The sequence below is a fragment of the Neoarius graeffei genome, chromosome 10 (assembly GCF_027579695.1).
Source record: "Neoarius graeffei isolate fNeoGra1 chromosome 10, fNeoGra1.pri, whole genome shotgun sequence".
NCBI classification, from domain to species: Eukaryota; Metazoa; Chordata; class Actinopteri; order Siluriformes; family Ariidae; genus Neoarius; species Neoarius graeffei.
In genome coordinates this window covers 37,141,607-37,158,351 of record NC_083578.1, presented here as the reverse complement: position 1 = coordinate 37,158,351, position 16,745 = coordinate 37,141,607, and the positions used below count along the sequence as shown (strand labels likewise).

At 42.3% G+C, this 16,745-nt stretch overlaps 1 protein-coding gene across 1 annotated transcript in view; it reads right to left on the bottom strand.

Annotated features, from left to right (window-relative positions):
• Positions 1 to 16,745, bottom strand: part of snrnp200 (small nuclear ribonucleoprotein 200 (U5)) — a 153,248-nt gene that overhangs the window by 21,230 nt on the left and 115,273 nt on the right. Inside the window, exons 35-37 of the mRNA XM_060931753.1 lie at positions 11,850 to 11,958; positions 11,629 to 11,737; positions 11,355 to 11,544 (exon numbers count right to left, since the gene is read on the bottom strand). Coding sequence (XP_060787736.1) covers positions 11,355 to 11,544; positions 11,629 to 11,737; positions 11,850 to 11,958 — 408 coding nt within the window. The remainder of the gene's footprint in view (positions 1 to 11,354; positions 11,545 to 11,628; positions 11,738 to 11,849; positions 11,959 to 16,745) is intronic.

Below are 16,745 nucleotides of genomic sequence, written 5' to 3'. Positions count from 1 at the left end.
GTCTCGGAGCGCGGATCTCCAAACACATGAGAAGCCTTGCGCTTGTCTCGGAGCGCGGATCTCCAAACACATGAGAAGCCCTGCGCTTGTCTCGGAGCGCGGATCTCCAAACACATGAGAAGCCCTGCGCTTGTCTCGGAGCGCGGATCTCCAAACACATGAGAAGCCCTGCGCTTGTCTCGGAGCGCGGATCTCCAAACAGATGAGAAGCCCTGCGCTTGTCTCGGAGCGCGGATCTCCAAACAGATGAGAAGCCCTGCGCTTGTCTCGGAGCGCGGATCTCCAAACACATGAGAAGCCCTGCGCTTGTCTCCGAGCGCGGATCTCCAAACACGAGAAGCCCTGCGCTTGTCTCCGAGCGCGGATCTCCAAACACATGAGAAGCCCTGCGCTTGTCTCCGAGCGCGGATCTCCAAACAGATGAGAAGCCCTGCGCTTGTCTCCGAGCGCGGATCTCCAAACAGATGAGAAGCCCTACGCTTGTCTCGGAGCGCGGATCTCCAAACACGAGAAGCCCTGCGCTTGTCTCGGAGCGCGGATCTCCAAACACATGAGAAGCCCTGCGCTTGTCTCGGAGCGCGGATCTCCAAACACATGAGAAGCCTTGCGCTTGTCTCGGAGCGCGGATCTCCAAACACATGAGAAGCCTTGCGCTTGTCTCGGAGCGCGGATCTCCAAACACATGAGAAGCCCTGCGCTTGTCTCCGAGCGCGGATCTCCAAACACATGAGAAGCCCTGCGCTTGTCTCGGAGCGCGGATCTCCAAACACATGAGAAGCCCTGCGCTTGTCTCGGAGCGCGGATCTCCAAACACATGAGAAGCCCTGCGCTTGTCTCCGAGCGCGGATCTCCAAACAGATGAGAAGCCCTGCGCTTGTCTCCGAGCGCGGATCTCCAAACACATGAAAAGCCCTGCGCTTGTCTCCGAGCGCGGATCTCCAAACAGATGAGAAGCCCTGCGCTTGTCTCCGAGCGCGGATCTCCAAACAGATGAGAAGCCCTGCGCTTGTCTCCGAGCGCGGATCTCCAAACACATGAGAAGCCCTGCGCTTGTCTCCGAGCGCGGATCTCCAAACACATGAGAAGCCTTGCGCTTGTCTCCGAGCGCGGATCTCCAAACACATGAGAAGCCTTGCGCTTGTCTCGGAGCGCGGATCTCCAAACACATGAGAAGCCTTGCGCTTGTCTCGGAGCGCGGATCTCCAAACACATGAGAAGCCTTGCGCTTGTCTCGGAGCGCGGATCTCCAAACACATGAGAAGCCTATCTTACGCACATATCACGCGGACTCCACACCTCCACACACGCATCGCGTCTGAAGTCATAACTCATCAGGGGAAATCGTGTCCGCATTGGCATGTTCAAAAAACAACCTCGCGTCAACAATGATACCACACGCAAGAAAAAAAAAAAAAAAAAAAAAAAAAAAACAGTCAGGCTACTCAACAACCAACCTGGCAGCAGCGAGCAAGCCCCAAACCATCCTAAATTATTATTATTATTAAATTGTAGAAGTCTGGGAGGCTTGCTCCTCATACAGTTATCAACTTGGGGCCAATTTAGCATGTTTTAAATCTGAATTTCTTGCGTTTGCTTACCTCAAAGTGTCCACAGATCATGCACAGACTTATCCATTATATCCACAGTTTTTTGCCAAGTCTCACACAGGTTTCTTTCAAGTCTACTGTTGGGCCAATAAATCATAAATAAAACAGCTCAGATTTGTTTGTTTAAGTCGTTTGCCACTCCACTTTATTCACGTGGGTTCACATACCGCTGCCGTTATTTCCCCCTAATCACGAGTTTGTTGGTCTTCCAATATGGTGCAGGGTCTGTTTACTTCCGGTTTCGGGTGACGTCAGTGAAAGGGGTCTATAGGCAGAGCACTGAACTCTACAGAAAATCTGGAGAGCGCATAGGCTCAGAGTGAAGCCATCTGGCCACCATCTTGCCACTCACATCCCGTGTATTTGACTTGAGTGTTAAACTGCCATATCCTATCAAACTTGCCCCAAGAAAAGTATCTCCTGACTCCCCTGCTTCATCACCTCCTCTTATTTTCTCAACTTTACCCACATTCCTTATATAGCGCTCCCCTTCACTGCCTGCCCTGCCCCCCGATCACTTTTTTTGGAACAGCTCTTTTACTACTATAATTATTGCTAGGGAGATTATTTCAGTTTCTCTCTTATACAGTGTCTCTTTCATATAGTTCATTCTTCCTTCCTTTCTATCTATCATTATACCAACACAAAGGCTGTACAATACTTCCTATTTAGGACAGTCGTTGAAACATGATTTTCTCATGTTATTTGCCATTTTCACTTCATGCTCACATGTCTTAACAGTATTTATTGGTCACATAATTGTCTATTTATGCAGCTTGTGACCAGTAAATAGTGTTAAGACATGACTGAGAATGAGGTGAAAATGGCAAACATGAGAAAATAATCCTGTTTCAACAACTGTTGTAAATAGAAAGGAAGTATTGTACAGCCTTTGTGTTGGTATAATAAATAGATAGAAAGGAAGAAATATATGAAAATATGCACTGTATGAGAGGAAAAACTGAAATAATTATAGTAGTAAAAGAACCGTTCAAAAAATGATCAGAGACTTGGCAGGGGGGAGTGAAGAGACGCACTATAAAGATACGTAAGGAATATGGGTAAAGTTGAGAAAATAAGAGGTAATGAAAGGGGGAAGTCAGGAGATACTTTTCTTAGGGCAAATTTGATCAGATATGATGCAAGTGGTAAGATAGCAGCCAGATGGCTTCACTCATTTCTTTAGCGGGGAATAGGCTATGAGCTCTCCAGATTTTATAGAGAGCTCAGTGGGGCAGTGCTGTTGGCCCAGGAAGCTGTATTTATTATGCTATAGATGCTCGCTGCTGTGTTTATATTCACCATATTCCTCCATTAGAGGTTTTGCATAGCATGTTAAAAAGCTTTGCAGTCATCCTAATATGCGCTGTTTGACTGTTCAAGAGGAATAAAATGCATGTGCACCAGGCAGAGAGACACTGCTGCTGTTCTTTATAACAAGGGTTGCTACAGTGTTAAATAATCCCATGTTATTTTTTCAAAAGCAAATTAAAAAATAAGTGTTGGATAAGAAGGGGAAAAAAAAAACCCCCACCCCGCTCTCTTATGTAAAGATGCATACAAATTTCATTGTCCAAGGCTCAAGAGTTTGATACATGTTGCCTTGCACTTAAGATCAGGTACCCTGCAGTGGTACACACGTCGTTCATACGTACAGCTTAAGGTTGCAAAAGCCATCAAAAATCAGGTCGATGCATCATCATATTCTCTTAAGTATGGAGCACCATTCCACTATCATACAACCCTCTTTATACAAAAAAAAAAAAAAAAAGCTGGAACGCTGTGTAAAAATAATTAATATAAACAAAATGCAAATGATTTGCAAGTCATGCAAACCCATATTTTTCACTGAAAATAGTACAAAGACGACATCAAATGTTGAAATAGGAACGTTATTGTTTTTTTTCAAAAATGTACACTCATTTTGAATTTCATGTCAGCAAGACGTTTCAAAAAAAGGGAGGACAGGGGATCTGTTTACCATGATATTGCATCACCTCTTCTTTTAACAACAGACTGTCAAATGTTTGGAAACTCAAAAGGCCAATTGCTGTAGTTTTGAAACTTTAATGTTGTCCCATTCTTGCCTGATATAGGATTTCATCTGGTGAAGGGTGCAGGGTCTTTGTCGCATTTCATGTTGTGCCAAATGTTTTCAAAGGGTGACCAGTCTGGACTGCAGGCATGCCAGTTTAGCACCTTGATTTTTTTTAAAATATATATTTTTTAACCACGGAGCCATGCCATTGTAATACATGCAGAACGTGTTTTGGTGTTGTCTTGCTGAAATAAGCAAGGACTTCCCTGAAAAAGACACTGTCTTGATAGCAGCATGCTGCTCCAAAACACACTTTTTTTTATTTGTGTGTATTTTTTATCTATCTATCTATCTATCTATCTATCTATCTATCTATCTATCTATCTATCTATCTATCTATCCATCCATCTATCTATCCATCCATCCATCACGTATTACACAACAGGACTCTCAGAACCTTCATCAAGAACTCAATGAGCCTGTCTAAAACGACCCTCGAGGCCAACTTCAAGCCAGTAACAGGTCACCACCAAGTGCGGCATATACCAAGGAGATGCCCTGTCCCCGCTGCGGTTCTGAAGAGGACTGAACCCCCTTGGCCAGATCATAACCAAGAGCAGCTATGGATACAGACTGAGAAATGGAGCAACCAGTTGTCACCCCGTCTACATGGATGACATCAAGCTGTATGCCAGGTCTGAGAGAGACATCGACTCACTGATCCACACCACCAAGATCTACAGCAACGACATCAGGTGGTCATTCAGACTACATGAGTGTGGATGATAAGGAAAGGGAAAGCAGTCAGAACTGAGGGGGTAGTGCTACCAGATGGCATAATAGGAGACGTGGAAGATAGCTACACGTACCTTGGAATCCTGCAGGCAAATAGCAACCATGAAGAGGTCGCTTGGAAAGCGGCAACAGCCAAATACCTACGAAGGGTAAGGCAAGTTCTGAGAAGTCAGCTGAATGGGAAGGACAAGGTCCGGGCCATCAACACCTACGCCCTGCCCATCATCAGATACCCTACTAGCATAAGCAGCTGGCCAGTGGAGGAGACAGGGACCACTGACATCAAGACAAGAAAACTCCTGACAATGCATGGAAGGTTTCACCCCAAGTCCAGCATCCTGAGGCTGTATGCTAAGAGGAATAAAGGAGGCCGAAAACTAGTGAGCATCAGAGCCACTATCCAGGATGAAACAACAAAAATCCACAAGTACATCAGGGAGATGGCCCTGAATGAAGTGCTTAGTGAATACCTCAGGCAGCAGAAACCCAAGAAAGAAGTGCAAGAGGAACAATCATGGAAAGAAACCACTGCACGAGATGTACCACCGGCAGACAGAAGTGATTGATATTGAAAAATCCTACCAGTGGCTGGATAAAGCTGGACTGGAAGACAGCACAGGGGCACTAATCATAGCTGAACAAGAACAGGCTCCAAGCACAAGCTTGATAGAGGCTGGGGTGTACCACACGAGGAAGGACCCCAGATGCAGACTGTGCAAAGATGCCCTCTAGATAATCCAGCACATAACAGCAGGGTGTTAGATGCTAGCAGGAAAAGCGTACATGAAACACCAGATCTAGAGTGTTTTTACTGTTTATATTGTTTGAGTGTTTAGTCTATGTCTAGTTCTTATCTAGAGTGTTTATACTGTTTATATTGTTTGTTTTTTCAATTATTCCATTTTTATTTATTGCATTGCCTGTTTGCACCGTGGATCAGAGAGGACTGAAATTTCATCTGTGCTGTATGTCGAGCATGTATAGCATATTTGACAAAGTTGACTTGACCATAACCAAGTGGCTAGCACAGTGTACAGAAACATCTGTGCCGAGTATGGAATGGAAGTCCTGACATCAAAGTGGGACACACCTCCGAAGGTGGTTGAAAATGACTAAGCAAAGGTCCTGTGGGACTTCCAGATACAGACAGACAAACTGGTAATGGCTAACCAACCAGTCATTGTCATGGTGGACAAACGGGAGAACAAGGCTGTGGTGATAGATGTGGCAATACCAAGTGACTATAACATCAGGAAAAAGGACGTGAGAAGCTCAAGAAGCATCAAGAGCTGAAAGAAGAGCTAGAAAAGATGTGGAAAATAAAGACAGTGGTCCCCATGGTGATAGGAGCCTTCGGTGCAGTGACACCCCCAACTGGGAGAGTGGCTCCAACAGATCCCAGGAACAAAATCCAAGATCTCTGTCCAGAAAAGCACAGTCCTAGGAACAGCCAAGATACTGTGCAAGACCCTCAAACTCCCAGGCCTCTGGTAGAGGACCCAAGCTTGGGGGAAAAAAATATCACCCAAAAAGAGGGATGAGTGGGAAATTTTTCAAGCATTTTTCCATTTTAATTTTGATAATTATGGCCTACAACACAAAAAATAAAACCCTCAAAATATGAGAATATTTAATTGAGTTTGAGTAAAAACAGTATAAATACCATGCATCTCTCATTCTAGTTCAACATACACAACTGCAATCATGAGGAAGACTGCTGAAAAGTCTGGCTGGCTCCAAAAGGTGCACAAGCAACAGAGATGACCACAGCCTTCAGATGACTGTCAAGAAATGTTGATTCAAGAACTTGGGAGAGCTTCACAAGATGGAGTCTATATCAAGAGCCACCAAGCACAGACATCTTGAGGAAAGGGTCTACAACTGTCGCATTCCTAATATCAAGCCACTCCTGAACCAGAGACTGTCAGAAGTGTTTTACCTAGGCTAAGGAGAGAAAGAATTGGACTGTTGCTCAGTGGTCTAAAGTCCTCTTTTCAGAAGAAAGCCAATTTTGCATTTCATTTGGAAATCAACATCCTGGAATCTGGAGGAAGAGTGGAGAGACAGAATACAAAGTGTTTGAAATCCAGTGTGAAGTTTTCACAGTCTGATGATTTGGGATGCCATGTCATCTGCTGGTGTTGGTTCACTGTGTTTTATCAAGTCCAAAGTCAATGCAGCCATCTACCAGGAGATTTTTGAACACTCCATGCTTCCATCTGCTGAAAAGATTTATGGAGATGCCAATGTCCTTTTCCAGCAGGACTTGACACCTGCTCACAATGCCAAAACTATGACCAGATGGTCTGCTGACCATGATATTACTATGCTTAATTGGCCTGCTAACTCACCTAACCTGAACCCCATAGAGAATCTATGGGGTACTGTCAAGAGAAAGATGAGAAACACCCAACCCAAAAATACAGAAAAGCTGAAGACCGCCATCAAAACAACCTGGGCTTCAAATAACACATTGGCAGCACCACAGGCTGATCACCTCCATGCCATGCTGCACTGATGCAGTAAGTTGTGGAAAAGGAGTCCCAATCAAATACTGAAATGTACAGATGAACATATGTTTCAGAAGTTGGACATTTCTGTCTTGTAAATCCTTTTTTGATTGATCTTAGGAAATATTCTAATAATTTGAGATACAGGATCTCATTTTCATGAGCTAGAAGCCATAATCAGTAGTGCTGCCTGAGGCCCCAATGGTCACGGGTATCCAATATTGGTTTTTGGCCTTGTCCCTTGAATCCAGAGATTTATCCAGAGTCTCAATCTTTTAATGATATTATTTACCATGGATGATGGGACCTCCAAATTCTTTGCAATTTTAGATGCTATTCTTAATCAGAAGCCATGGCTGACAGGGGAAGTCCACAGGCTCCTGTGGGCTCGGAACGCCGCCTTCAGAGCTGGGGACGAGGTGGACCTGAGGACAGCTAGGGCCAACCTGTCACGAGGCATAAGGGTGGCCAAGAGACAATATTCCAAGTACATTGCTGACTATTTCAACGACAGCAGAGACACCAGGAACCTGTGGCGGGGGATTCAGACCATCACAGACTACAAGCGCTCGCCGCAGACCTGTGACAATTCCATGTCTCTGCTGAATCAGTTGAACGACTTCACTCGCTTTGAGGCAGACAACAGCACCACGGCACAGAAGACCCCACCACCTCCCGGCGACCAGGTGTTGACGCTGTCCCCAGACTGCGTGAGGAGAGCTCTCAGGATGACAAATGCACGAAAAGCCCCGGGTCCTGATAACATTCCTGGTCGTGTCCTGAGAGACTGTGCCGAGGAGCTTAAAGATGTCTTTACAGACATCAACATCTCGTTGAGCCAGGCTGTTGTCCCCATGTGCCTCAAAGCCACCACCATCATCCTGGTCCCGAAGAAGCAGTCTCCCTCCTGCTTCAATGACTACCGCCCTGTCGCACTCACTCTCATCCTCATGAAGTGCTTCGAGCGGCTAGTCATGCGGCATATCAAGTCTGCTCTCCCCCCCCACCCTGGACCCTTTCCAGTTTGCATATCAGTCCAACCGTTCGACCGATGATGCCATTTCCACTGCCCTCCACTCAGCTCTCACCCACCTGGAGACAAAAGACTCACATGTCAGAATGCTGTTCATAGACTTTAGCTCAGCATTCAACACAATCAGTCCTCAGCAGCTCATTCATAAACTGGACCAGCTGGGACTCAACACCTCCCTGTGCAACTGGCTGCTGGACTTCCTGACGGGGAGACCACAGGCTGTACGGGTCGGCAGCAACTCCTCCAGCACCATCATATTGAACACGGGGGGCCCCCCCAAGGATGTGTGCTGAGCCCCCTCCTCTTCAGTCTGCTGACTCACGACTGCACACCAATATCCAGCTCCAATCTCATTAAGTTTGCAGATGACACGACTGTGGTGGGTCTTATCCACAATGGCGATGAGACAATCTACAGGAGTGAGGTGAGCCGCTTGGCCTTGTGATGCAAGGACAAGAATCTCCGCCTGAATGTGGAGAAGACGAAGGAGATTGTTGTGGATTTCAGGAGCGCGCACACCCAGCATGCTCCACTATCTATCGACGGTGCTGCAGTGGAGAGGATGAGCAGCACCAAGTTTCTGGGTGTGCACGTCTCTGAAGACCTGTCCTGGAGCAACAAAACCGCGTCACTGGCCAAAAAATCCCAACAGCATCTGTACTTCCTCCGCAAACTGAGGAGAGCAAGAGTCCCGGCCCCCATCATGTACACATTCTACAGAGGCACCATCGAGAACATCCTGACCAGCTGCATCACCGTGTGGTACGGTGCCTGCACTGTGTCCTGCTGCAAGACTTTGCAGCGCATCGTGAGAGCAGCTGAGAGGATCATTGGTGTCTCTCTCCATTCTCTAATGGATATTCATAACTCCCGCCTCACCCGCAAAGCCATCAGGATTGCAGGTGACCCCACCCACCCATCTCACAGCCTCTTCAGTCTGCTGCCGTCGGGGAGGAGACCGCGGAGTCTCCGGACTAAAACCAGCAGGCTCAAGGCCAGTTTCTTTCACCAGGCAGTCAGGAGGCTCAACTCCCTCCCTGTTCTGCCCCTCCTCCCCCCTCTGCCACACATTCTGCTCGAACACCCCCCTGCCCCCCCTTCAGCATCTAACATGTCACCCTCACAGTCCCCCCCCCAACACACACATGTATACTCTCAATGTTCATTAACACACTGAACTCAGGGACTGCACATTTCACTTTACCTCGCTCATTGGCACTATTCCACACTACCTCACCTTAACAGCTATTAGTTTATTGTTTATACTGGTTATTTCATGTTTACCTGCTATACCTCAAGTGCCCTTGACTGTGTATTTGCACATACATACATACATACATACATGTTTAGTCTATGTCTAGTTCCTATCTAGAGTGTTTATACTGTTTATTTCAATTATTCTATTTTTATTTATTGCATTGCCTGTTTGCACCGTGGGTCAGAGAGGACTGAAATTTCATCTGTGCTGTATGTCGAGCATGTATAGCATATTTGACAAAGTTGACTTCACTAAATTGTTGGACTATTTCCCACACAGTCTTTCAGAGAGTGATGAAGCCCACTCTGGGAAGCGCTTATGTCCAAATCACGTATCTGACCTGTTGCCAATTAACCTAATTAGTTCTGAGATGTTCCACCCAGTGGTTTTTTTTAACCCTCTGGGGTCTGAGGGTATTTTCTGGCACTCTAATGATTTCAGCATGCTCCGATTTTGTCCATTCCAACAAATCTAAGCAGTATTTTCAAAAGTCATTTGACTTTTTTGTATTCAGCACAAGTTCAGCTACAATAATATCTACGTAGTGTGTATGTGTAGTATAATATATATATATATATATATATATATATATATATATATATATATATATATAAAAAATCAATCTCATGACTGTAGTTGAACTGTTAGAATGTGTGAAAAAGCATTACCTTACCCATTGCGATGAACCATTTTGGTCACTTGAGGCAATTCTGTTCAACGTTAGGAATATATCAAGCACAACAACTTCAAATCTGCTCCACTGATTTGGACAATTAACTGGTCATCAAAAATTTATGTCCTACTATTTTGGGATAAATGGTTGGCAGTGGGAGGGGTATTCAATGAGAAGGGTAAAAATTTCCATTCCATTCAATGAAGAGTGATTACCCCTCCCATTGCCAAGTCCTAATCCCATCAGGTCAAGTTACAATGGATAAGGCAATGCTTTTTCACACATTCCAACACAGTTCTAAAACTGCTTTTTTCAACGGCTTCACTTGTCTGGTATTTGACTTTTTTTTTTGGTATTTGACTCTATTCATTGTTTTGAAATTAACTTGTACTATTTTACTCAGTTCAGAGCCACAACCAACTCTGTTACACAGTTACTATAATTTTGCTCCCATTCTCTCTAAACTCAAAGTAGAGCAAAATTAACTATTTGAGGAAAATACTTAACTCTGGAAAAATTACTCAGTCATTTTTCCTGTGCATGCGCTACACCATATGCACATCAGACACTCATCAGAAATAGAAGAAATATTTACACTTTCTTGAGTTGACCTTTGGTTAGATCGAGTAGAAGTTTAAAAAAAAAAAAGGCGCCCACTTCATCAGTTCTCAAGATTGAATTGAGTCCTGAATCATGAAATGAAATCACTGTCCTGAATCATCCCAAGTGCGTCAAATCCACGTTTCATCTTGAAACAGGTTTTACCTCCAAATAGCCTGAATGTCTGACGGATTTTATCCTGTTTATGGTCGGCATTCCCACCATGAAAGAGAAACCAATCAAAACTGAAAGAGTGAAAGTAATTATCAAACCATTACCATGTGAATAGTCTTTTGTGAATGCATAAGTGGATGCTCAGTGCTCCGATTTTGTTGTGACTGAATAAGTTAGTTTTATATTTCATCTAATTTAGGTCATTTAAAACCTATAATATTTGGCAGTGGGCACATACGAAAGTGTAAAGTATAAAGGTTGTCAATATGTTCATCATGCTTGTATGATGAAAAACTCGAAGATATTTATCTAAATACATGACCTACTCATTCTAAACCTGTCGAGCTTTGCCGACAAAGCTCTCGACTCCAGACAGTTAAGCATTGCACAACTTTTTTTGTTGTCCCGTTCCAGCTTTTTTGAAACATGCTGCTGGCATTAACTTCAAAATGAGAAAGTAGTAACAATACATAAATAAAAAGTAAATAAAAATTTATATCAACTTGATATGCTGTCTTTGGACTATTTTTTAAAAAAAAAGGGTTTCCATGATTTCACAAACCACATTCTGTGCTTAGTTATATTTGACAGTGTCCCAACTTTTTTTGGAATAGGGTTGTAGGCAAGTTGCCCATTATGCTTCCTGAGAGCACAGCACTGTCTTACCTTGAAGATTATAGTAGTTGGGGTTCTGGGTCATTCTGCGGTACAGGAAGGTCCAGGTAAGATAGTCTACGGCATCCTGCTTATTCTCCACTGTCTTGGTGACTATCTCAGCATTGAAGTGGTCATGAAGACGGTGGTCCAAATGAGATTCAACTGGCAAAGGCTCATAAAGGAACTTCTTAAAGAAGTCCTTATATAGAGGAAAAAGGCAAAGTTTGCAAAGATTATGGCACTAATGGGAAAGAACGTTTATAGCTTGAAAACTCTGAGATACCTTCTTAGAGCCCTGGCACATAATAACACAGCAGCCCTCATCATCCTGTAGGGGACGATTGGCCTTTCCCACCATTTGCAGCACGTCATAGATTGGGTAATCCACATAACTAAGACAACAACAAAAAAAAAAAAGTTAACCATAAATTTCATAGTTGATATATAAATGATAGATTTATAAATAAATTGAGATCTTTCAGACTTCAACGGTCAGATACATACGCGTGAATTTTCCCGTTGTAATACTGCGTGTCCATGACAATGACCAAGTGGGCAGAGATGTTAGTTCCCCAGCAAAGAGAACGGGAGGCCACCACAACTTGAATGGCACCTTTTATACGTGATGGAGAGAAAAAAAAATACCAAGTTTTATAAACAAAGTTGGCATATTATAACCAAAAACTCCTAATGTAATATCAGCTTAAAACACCAGAACAATGTCTCACATTTTGCAGTTTAGACAGAAGAAACTCCATGTGAATGGCATATTCTAATAATGTAACCCCAAACACACAGGGTGCTCCATTTCTGTATGAAATTCTGGTAGCAGAAAAAACAGAGAACTTTCATTTTAATCTGACTGATTTAATTTGATTTTAACCACATTAACAAATCCCATCATGGCTTTAGACATGGAAAGAATACACTTGAACACCATGTTAGGCTAGAATCTTATGTCAGCAATGTCTTTATTAAAACCAGAACATGTGGTAGCCTTTTTATTTATTTTTTAAACTAGAAGAAATAATGAAAACGCAACATAGTATGTATACCAAATGAGTTTTAGGGGGCACTTGCCCACTTTTCTCTCCAATTATTTATCCAATTGTCATTTTAAAGGCAGGGGAGGTACTACCATATCAGATTTATACACACATGAAATCAGCAATTTCTCAGGGAAGCAGCCTTTCTGTTACTCTTTTTAGTATTGAAATTGATATTTTGCATGCTCTGGTCTTTTATACAGTCTTTGATCTCTGTTTGCTGAAATGTTTTCTTACAATACCATACTACAATGTCTCATTTTACTAGATTAAAAACAGCTACCACATGTTCTGTTTTAATAAAGACATCACTTACATAAGATTCCAACTTAACAAGATGTTCAAGTGTATTCCTTCCCTGTCTAAAGCAATGATGGAATTTACTAATTTGGCTGTCAGTTTCAAACAAGTCAATTATGGACCACTATGTCTATGGTTTTACAAAGAAAACGAGTCAGAGCTATAGGGTGGGAATTGTTGGGATCATTCTGGTATTTGTTTAGGTACAAGTATGATTGCTCCTTTCCAGAAGGGTGGTATGTTTCCTGACGTTCAGACTACATTAGTTTTCAAGAAGAAATAGAAAACTATGGGGGAGAGGTTTTATAAACTTATAATGAATCTCATCTGGCCCAACAGCAGTATCATTGGACTTCTTTACAGAGGTCAAGAGTTCTTCCACTGAGAAGAGCCAATTATATAGTTCTGTATTATCTGAGTAAAACTAGCCGTTTTGGTTCTTGCTCAACATATATTGCTTTCAGGAAGACAGTTTGCGTCGAGTACAAATCTCTGCTAGCTTGTTTGCTATTTCATGTTTTGAGAAGTATAGTGCTCTGATGTTTGGTATACTGTATCAAGGACTGCTTGAAGTTTGGAAACCACAGACATCAGCAAATGCTGAGTTTCCTCCCTTAAAGTGTATGTAATGCCTTATTGTAATGCTTTAAAATAAATACATAATTAGTAACAACCAAAATGAATTAATAAAGCAAGGGGAAAAATAATAAATTATTATATCAAGCACAAAACTATTAATAAATTGTGGCTTCTGGATCCCGGAAAAAAGCAGCCTTGCTCCAGGGCTAATCTCGCATGACGTCACGTGTGGTTATCTGGGTCATTTCAGTTCACTGGACTCTGTGCTTGTTTACTTAGTGAAATTGGATATTGTTGGAATCTTACAAAAATAACGATGGGAAAGCACCGAGTTGCGTTTGGATGTTCAAATCCATATACAACAGGACATTCAGTTCATGAATTTCTGAGAAATGACACTAATCTAAAGCGACAGTGGGTGAAGTTTGCGCAAATGAAGCGGGCAGATTTCGTGTCACCTACTAATAATAAATCTGATTCATCAAGTGTTCATCACCACCAGAATGACCGCATGGGAGCAAAAAAGAAATTTAATAAGTGACATTTGATCTGACATTTGCACAGTTTGTCGATTCCCCCATTATCGCCCATTTCATATTTTCTTTCAGTAATTACGCTGAAGTGTACGTTTTAAAGATTATATTTCTGCATTTATTGAGGTACATGTAAACATTTTCTCTATACAGGGTGTTTCAAAAAACGCGATAACATTTCACAATATAATAACTTTGCCAATTCTTGTTCAACTGACCTCAAATTAACAGCATGTGTGAAAACAGGTCAAAGTTATATTTAAATGTTTGTTTTTATCTTTTTAGGTATAGAAATGTCATTCACTGGAAAAGATAAAGCATTTTGTGTGTTCAAGTATGCTCGAACACAGTCGAACAAGACTGTGCAGCATGCATTTATGAGAGAATTCTCCAAAATGCACCAACTGCAATGCAGATTTGGACATGGCACAAAAAGTTCAAAGAGGAAGGCTGTCTGTGTATCTCAGGTGGCGTGCATATTGAAAATTTGTGAAATTGTTCATGGAATCCACATACCTTTAAATTTCTCATTCAAAATTTGAGCAATAAATTTTATGTTGCTCAACATTAAGCCTGTTCAGTTTCATTTGCCTAGACCATGTAGTTTCTGGGATATTTACAGCTCAAATATCAAATTTTTTTTTAAACAACCTATATTTTGCAGTGGCCAGCTTAGAATAAAAATCCAGAAACCAATCTGTGTTTCCAATTCTGGCTGGCTAGCGGTGTTATCGGCGATGAGTGGGACTGTCGTGAAATGAGTGCACTGGCAGTTTCTCGTCTTGAAGTCTCGAAAAGATAACCATTTACTCCGGAACAGCCTTGATAATCTTCTGCCCCTTCATCCGACACATAAGAATCCCCATCACTATCAGAATTCTCTCCAAAACATGATTCCATATCGAGACTGATCTAACCACTGCTGCGCACACAAAAAAAAATTGATACCTGGATTGTTACACGTGACTATCCCAAAGGGGTGCGTGACTTCCAGTTCAGTCTCGGCAGGTTCCGTAAAAATCAGCTGACCTTATTGATTTTCCATTAATTTAATGACCTTTTGGATCAGCTATGGTTTGAAAACATATAGTCAGTCAATCAAGATAATCATTGTTGCTTTGGACAAGGAAAAAAAAGCATGGTTTAGGGACATTAAATTCACTTTAAAAAGCTCTGCCAGACCTTCAGAAGTGGGAGTCTTCCACAAATAAATAAATAAATAACCATGCCCAAGCACTCACAACATGTGCTAAGGACTCTCTAAACAGACAGACTTGGCCAAATATGTGTGCTGTACCCAGTGTCTCAGGTTACCAAGCCTTGTATCTGTGTATTGCCTTCTTGGTTTTGACTTGTGTATTTGGTCTCTGCCTTTCGTCTTTGCCTCCGCCATTCTGTTTGTGCCTTGCTTGACCACTGGCCATTTCACAGCTAGGCAAGTAAAAAGAATTTTCAGTTAATTTGTTTCAACGATTCAAGATTTTTTGTCATATACACAATAACAGACACAGCGGTTTATTATTGAGTAATGAAATTCTTATTTTGCAACTGCCCGACCAAACTACGCTTACCAAAATAAAATATATATAAAATATGAAATATAAAGTGCATATGGAATGCAAAATATAAAGGTAGAGTGAAAATGAAGATAACATTAAAAAAAAAGGGAGAGGCAAACAATGTGCAAACAGAGGTAGATATACTGTGCAATGTCTTGTGCAAAATTGCTAATATAATCTGTGGCTCAAAGCCTGATGGAAATATAGAGGTAGATGGTAATTACAATCCCTGATTCAAAAGCCTGATGGAAATATAGAGGTAGATGGTGATTATAACCCTTGGTTCAAAAGCCTGATGGCCTGGGGGTAAAAACTGTGTCAGTCTAGTAGTCCTTGCTTTCACACTCCTGTAGCATCTGCCAGATGGTAGGAGCATGAATAGTTTGTTGTGGGTGTGTTTGGTCCCTGATGATGCTCTGTGCCCTTTTGTGACCCAGGCAGTGGTTGCGTTAGACTTTTTCATTGTCCGTCATTTTGACGGACAGGGTCGTAAAAATTCCGTCATTGTCCATTATTATCTGTCATTTTATTTTAACTTTTAAATGACAATGTATATAGGCTATAAATGCTATATATTTAATAACTTGTGTTTTCATGGACTCATTTTCATTTAAAAATTAATTCACAGAACAAGCTTGTATTATTTAATCATTTATTTATGATGCAAAAAGATGAACAGAGATTCTGACGTTCGGTCACTTGTGAACCCATTTTCCCTTCACTAAAAAAAATTGCGGCTGTTGTGCCTTAACGGGCATATGAACAATGTTATTTTACAATGTAGCAAGACAATTGCAGTTAAAATATGAACAGTCCACTACAACGATTTAAGTGACAATCTAATTTGACCTGTTTGCGTGAGCTCAAACCTTCCTTCTGGCCCGCATGGATTTAAATTGGGAGCTCGCTTGTGCATAATCAAAGTCGTCAATGGAGACTGCTGCCGAGGCAATTGTCATTAAATTTTGCGTCTTTGCCTCGGACAGACGACTTCTCATTGACGTTTTAATTTTATTCTGAAGGCTGAACCCGCGCTCTGCTGCGACACTGGAGACTGGAATAACCAGCGCCACTTCAGCCAAAGTTCTGAAGTCGGGAAACATTTCTCCCAGGGAAGTGATCAGAAGCCGGCAAGAGCCTCTGGAAAGTTGGATTTCCCGACCCTGCTAGTACTCTCTTCATAGGGAGGAAATCCTGCAGCATGCGGTCTTTCTGCACTAATGGTGCAGCTGCACCCCGCGTCTCGGCTCGGCGGAGCCTGGAACCTGACACGGAAGGTCTTAAATAAAACGAAGTTATGTTTAAATGTTAGTTTGTCTACCCGTGCTCTCATTAAAATGATAGTTTAGCAGATATTCGAGCAGTGATGTTCCTAAGTTTGCT